Source organism: Brachyistius frenatus, unplaced genomic scaffold, assembly GCF_029030835.1.
Source record: "Brachyistius frenatus isolate BFR_SWC_R1_liver_20210118 unplaced genomic scaffold, ASM2903083v1 Contig_173, whole genome shotgun sequence".
In the NCBI taxonomy this organism is placed as follows: domain Eukaryota; kingdom Metazoa; phylum Chordata; class Actinopteri; family Embiotocidae; genus Brachyistius; species Brachyistius frenatus.
In genome coordinates, this window is record NW_027210772.1 from 151995 (window position 1) to 157735 (window position 5741).

The window sequence follows — 5741 nt, forward strand, 5'->3', positions numbered from 1 at the left end:
TTTGAGATAGAGCTGAGGGTGCTTTATTCTGCCGCTGAACACAGAAACGTTTTTTCATTGTACATTCAATTTTCCAAACTCTGTACGTGTCGGTCGATTTAAAATCAGCTTTCAAGTGACATCGTTGGGAATTACACCGGTGGATGAATCTGAACATGTACTGCCAGAGGTGTCGAAGAAATGCAAATATATTTCATGCTGAGCTTCTAGATTGACACTTTGTAAATGCTCTGATTTAAATTGCAGCGTACATGAATGTAGTTACAGATTTAAACATGTGACGCCTGACAGAATATGACGATGTTGTGTTTAATCACGCTGTCAGTAAATGTTACAAAAAGGTTAGCAAACAAGAAAAGCTCCTTTGAAAGCCGCCCCTGTTCACAACCTGTTGCCACAGGCTGCCCTCTTACAATCAGCCCTTTGGCTCGGCTTCACTGATGCTGCTTTCCCCTCTTTTGCCCAAACACGGTTATAAGTACTGAAGCAGTACGAAGAGTCATCAAACACTGCGAACCGAGAGCTTCTTCTGCGTCTACGGTTACAACATGGAGGTACGCCGCGGCGTGTGAAGGTTTAACATTCGGGACGTTAGCCTCCGGCATCCAGATCTGTTAGTAAAGATCCCCCAACTGTGACTGTCTTGACTAACACCCTGCCACCGACAGTACTCACTTCCTTTTTTTCCGCTACCATGGCGACGGCGCCGGGGCTTTGAGAAAACAGTGACAGATTGTGCGCGAGGAATCGTGCGCCGTGTGATGGAGGAGATGTGTGACCTTTGTCGTTTATCAGGAACAACCCCTGACATCCCGCCTGTACTCTGAGTTACTGACGTACGACTGTGAAATAACTGTGGAGGTCATAAGTAAAAGCCCACGAAACCAGGCTGTTAAATTCAGCCCGAAGCCCAAAGTCACGTTTAAATGCTCCTCATCAACAACAGCAAACTAGTTCCATAGATTTCGACTAATGCATTTCCTGCAATGTCCGCTCTTGCAATACAACCTCCACTTGCAGATGTAGCACTTTTTAGCTTTCAAGATTAGAGAAAAATGTGGGTGTCGGTTACATACTGAAAACATCAACTTGAAACATGAGTCATAAAGTGTTTATTAAAACACTTTTTCCCCTACGCCCCTACGTTTCTGGTATCAAATTCTATTAAGTCAGCTCTTAAACATAACTGGCCAAAAGTTGTTGTTTTTTTGTGGCATTCGCTTTTCACTGTCCAAAACCGAATACGGCACTTCAGGTCGGGAGCGCAACCAAGAGCACGCTGCTGGTATTCATGCCAAATGTCACAAAAACGGGTGTAATACAGACGCTGATGTTCATCAAGCGACATAACTTTATTCATATTTGGGAAAATTATAGCTTACCCCTACTACAGTCTCAGAGCTTTTTGATCGCCCCTCACATACTGAACTACAGACTGCAGTTTGAGGTCAAAAAAGAGCAGTTACACTGTTATACTCACAATTTTACTTTAAAGAGGATTTACAGTCATTCCACATACATTTAGCTTTCAGGCTTTTACCAAATAAGGTTTAAAAACCTTTTCACATATAAGATGCAATGCGTACGCATGCTGAAAATACCTAAGTAATATACCTTTTTCACAAGCTCTCAAAGTGAGCAAGTGCTCTTCAAAGTAATATTTCATATTAACGATATTGTTTTTGCACCATGGCATTTATTATGCTTGGAAAGTCTGCTCCGTTTTAACCAGATCCGGCCAGGAGTAGATCAACAGGCCATATCACATTAATCTTTATTAAAGTGGAATAATAATAATTTTTAAAAAAAAGGTTATTATCCACTTTTCAAACTTTTATTTGAGCAAAAGACTTTTCCCGCATCACTCTGTTTTTAAAGCTTATTTTTCTAAATAACATACTTGTGTATCTCTCCCGTCATTGTCTGCGGGTGATGAGGTTATTCCCCTAACAAGGCAGCACATTCAGGCTGATCTGTTACGCATCAGGTTGTCTGATGACTCCAGTGTTGTCGTTTAAGCCCCCTGAGTTATTATTAGCTGCCTCAGTACTCCTTTTTAAGGCACAATTCTCAGGAATAAAGCCATCTACAGAGCAGAGTGGGATCAAGGGTTACAGCAGGGTTACTTTTTTCCAGTTTGGTAAACCCTATTGCTGGTGTATAGAGTTATATCTGCACCTAATTAGAGGATATATCAGACATGTGACCAAAAACAGAATCTCCTTGCTGGGTGAGCTGCGGAAACTGTTTGCCTTTTTTTTTTTTTTTTTTTTTTTTTTGACTCATGCCCATCACCATGTCTCCACTTAGTCAGTCAGTCAGTCAGATAAATATAAATTCTGACAGTGTGGAAATAGTCAGGATAATAGGAATAGTTATAGACGATGAGTATTGACCGCAATCATCCGCTGAAAAGAAGCCAAAGTTGGTAAATGGGGTTTTATATATATATATATATATATATACGATTCTGAATTGATTACACATTTATGAAACTAGGTCATTTCATTCCACATATCAGAAACCATTTTTTTTTTTTTTAAACATACCACTCTTTATTACTGTGCTCACTGCACCTAAACTTACTTCAACTTTCAGTTAACACGTACAGCATTTTAAACAACTCTGAACCTCTGCACAACCATCCAAAGTACTGACACGTACAGAAACATTCTCTCTCCTCTAACTCACATGACTTCTGTCTTATTGTATCTGCCCTGCTTTACTCTTGTCCACAACGTTTCATCAATACATCATCTTGCCATCATGAAAAAAAAAAAAAGAAAAAAAAAGAAATCTATGTTGCACAGGGTTGAAAACATCCTTTCAGTTTGGGTTTAAGAGATGCTCTACCCTGAGGGGAAAAAAAAAAAATGTTTTTGAAGCTTCGCCTCCATAGTGTGAATTATCAATTCAGCCAAATAGACAAGATAAAAGGAGGTGGGTTGAAACAGCATTTTGATGCCGCCATCTTTCTTTTTGAACTAAATGTACCACAGAGTCCTGGATTTGCGTTTCAGACTCAGGTAGGCATCAGAGTGCAGGAATCTGGGGCAAGAGTCTCTCGCCATCAACAAGTAAACATGTTTCTGGGCCTCGTCGAAGCACGAGATGCTCGGTTGCTCCAACGACTTCCTGATCTTCTCTCTAATGTGGTGGTCGACGTTGATCTAAGGAAGAGACAAATAGGAAAGTCAATATATACTTTGTACTGAAGATTCAGGTGGAATATAGACTATACCAACTTCATTTCATTTTTTAAGGTCATCTGTATTGCAACATTTTTGATCTAAAACTTAAATCTTATGGTACGACTTAAGAAAAGACAACTTTGTTTGGACATTATTAACACATGCAAAGATTTCTCTCCATGTGTTCAAACCTTTGACAGGAATCATAAATAAATGAAATAGCCGCAAGCAGTAATTTGCAGGTTTCGAGCCCTTTGGCGCTCAAGAGAAGGAAGCAGCTCATTTGTCTAAAGCTAAAACTGCAAGCAGCAACGAGCTGGTCGAACTTAAAAATCGACCAATCTTTCACATTTCTATTCACATTTTGACTGTTAATTATATGACACCATCTGACCAATTGTGATCATATTTCTTGGGAAGCATTAGCAGTTCGTGTCTAGTTGTTTTATCGTCTAGCTCACGGGAATTTGAGCCGCGACAAGACAAACACAAATAATAAACCGATAAAAAAAAAACAATTTGATTGAACCCTAAAAATCGAACCTCAAGGTCCCCTCATGTCTTACAGTCACCAGGTGAAGTTGGAGTGAGAACTTCCTTCATCGAGACAGAACATTAGAAATCAAACTACTCTTTCCAGAAGACTACTTTCACAAGAATAAATCTTCACACCTGGTTTTCTATATTCTGAATCTAAGTAATTACAGCAAAAGTATGTGCTTCATACGGCTCCATATTGTCATCTGGCTTTACTCGTGTTTCAAAACCTCCTCATGGCTGTGCTGTTCGTAGCTCGCTAAAGACATCCTCCCTTTTGCTGTGTGCTTGTGTGTGCGGTTGTGTGTTTGAATGTGTGTTACAGCTCAGACTCAAAGATCTGGATTACAGTTGCTGGTTTTACTTTCTAAGTTGATAAAGTATGTATGTATTTGTTGTTGTTGTTGTTGTTGAAAAAAAACAACATTGAATAATGCACAAACATTCAGTTAGTCATTTAGGAAATGGGAAATACTTCAAACCAGATCATTTCACTGTTTTTCCAGGAGTTGTAGTTAAATTCCAATCTCTCTAAATAGATTTAAGGGGTTCACATTTGAACAGATGATTTAGTTTTGATTAACAGGTACAGGCAGTCCTTCACCAGGACTGACAGATATGGAGAATGCAGCGCTACAAGCAGTGGAAGTTATGACATTCAGGAGTCATCAGTATTGCTTCACTGACTTTATGCATTTTCTCATTCCTCTTCTTCATATGAGGGTGCAGTTTGTTGTGCTGATGAAGTAATACATCCTCCTGTTCTGTTTGGAAAGAAGCACTTCATATTTGAGATTGTGTTCAGCACGCTTAATTATGCCAAAGGCCAAAGAAAGCTACTTTTTATTCGATCATGCACCTCCAACCCTGCCAAACTGACCTCTCTGCAGGCTGAAGGCCGGATGAACTCCTCATAAATCTCCTCCGCTCTCCAGCGAAGGTCGTCCGGCGAGGCGTTCGAGCGAAAGTCTTCGCACGCGAGCCAGAACTCGATGTTTTCCTCACTGAACTCAGACTTTAGAAAAGACCGGAACGCCACTAAATACTCTGTAGAGGTAGGAAGAGTTAAAAAAAAAAAGAAGTTTATAATTATTCATAATTTAAAAGCCATGAAAAGATCTTGACGGTCATCTTTGCGATAATTCTTACTTTTATCCTTTAGCAGTTTTTCCAGAGTCTGGTGGAGTTTATGGTCAGTCTGCCAACTGTAATTAAAACAAAATTGACTTTTAACTTTCCCTCCAATGAAAAACACGATGACTGAGGTAATTAGCGGTGCAACATCTTCTACCTGAGGTTTGGAGGATCCATCTCATCATTCACTTTCTGTACAGAGATGCACTGCATGTCCTTCTTACGCCTCTTTCTTTTAAGTACAATATCAATCCTGCAAAACCAATACAGTTAAATTACTGTGGCGTTGTACATTTCACCACTAATTAAAACAAATGTAAACCAGTCCACCTCCACTCGAAGCCTTACTCTGTGTCATTAGTCTGTTTGGCTTACCTTCTGGGCCGCTTCACATTTGGCATTAAATCCATAATTTCATGAAACCGAAACTTTGAAAACAAAAGTTTAGGCATTTTAACATCTCGTTTATGTCTTCTGAAGAGATTCAGTACTCCTGTTGTGATGGGTGTAAATAGTACTGTTCCCTCCTGGGCTCGCCTTAAACCTGGCAGGAAAGGTATAATACCAATGACGCTGAGGGCCTGCTGGTACAGGTACCTGAATGCCATTTGGATAAGCATTCAGACGGCTGCTGGTTAGACTCAGCTGCTGTTGTCACTGACTCACAGCTGTAAAATTTCCAGTTGGAACAGATTTTTTTTTACTTTAATTTTTGCAAAAAAGGTCATTTGTCTTGACTCTGTGATAGGCCTGCTGTGCATGAACATATGGACACCTGTTTAGAAAAATTCAAAGTGCGCTGAATGTAAGGTACTTGAAGTGATTTATTGGCCCAGAGCTGTACATTAATTAAGGTTGGGTGATATGATATGATGAGAA

General features: G+C 39.8%; 1 protein-coding gene across 1 annotated transcript; it reads right to left on the bottom strand.

The window, feature by feature from the left end:
* Window positions 1-1328: 1328 nt before the first annotated feature.
* LOC138632090 (regulator of G-protein signaling 21) lies at window positions 1329-5394 on the bottom strand. The gene is made up of 5 exons (XM_069717379.1): window positions 5238-5394; window positions 5020-5115; window positions 4878-4933; window positions 4609-4775; window positions 1329-3170 (listed from the first exon to the last, which is right to left on the bottom strand). Exons 1-5 carry the CDS (start codon window positions 5312-5314, stop codon window positions 2985-2987), a joined length of 582 nt encoding a protein of 193 aa, XP_069573480.1. The 5' UTR covers window positions 5315-5394; the 3' UTR covers window positions 1329-2984.
* Between the last annotated feature and the right edge of the window lie 347 nt (window positions 5395-5741).

Coding starts and splice junctions, on each gene's coding strand:
- LOC138632090 (XM_069717379.1), bottom strand. CDS start 5,314: ATGCCTAAACTTTTGTTTTCAAAGTTTCGGTTTCATGAAATTATGGAT. Junction 4,934..5,019: donor ATGGATCCTCCAAACCTCAG/GTAGAAGATGTT, acceptor TTTTAATTACAG/TTGGCAGACTGACCATAAAC. Junction 4,776..4,877: donor AAAACTGCTAAAGGATAAAA/GTAAGAATTATC, acceptor CTACCTCTACAG/AGTATTTAGTGGCGTTCCGG.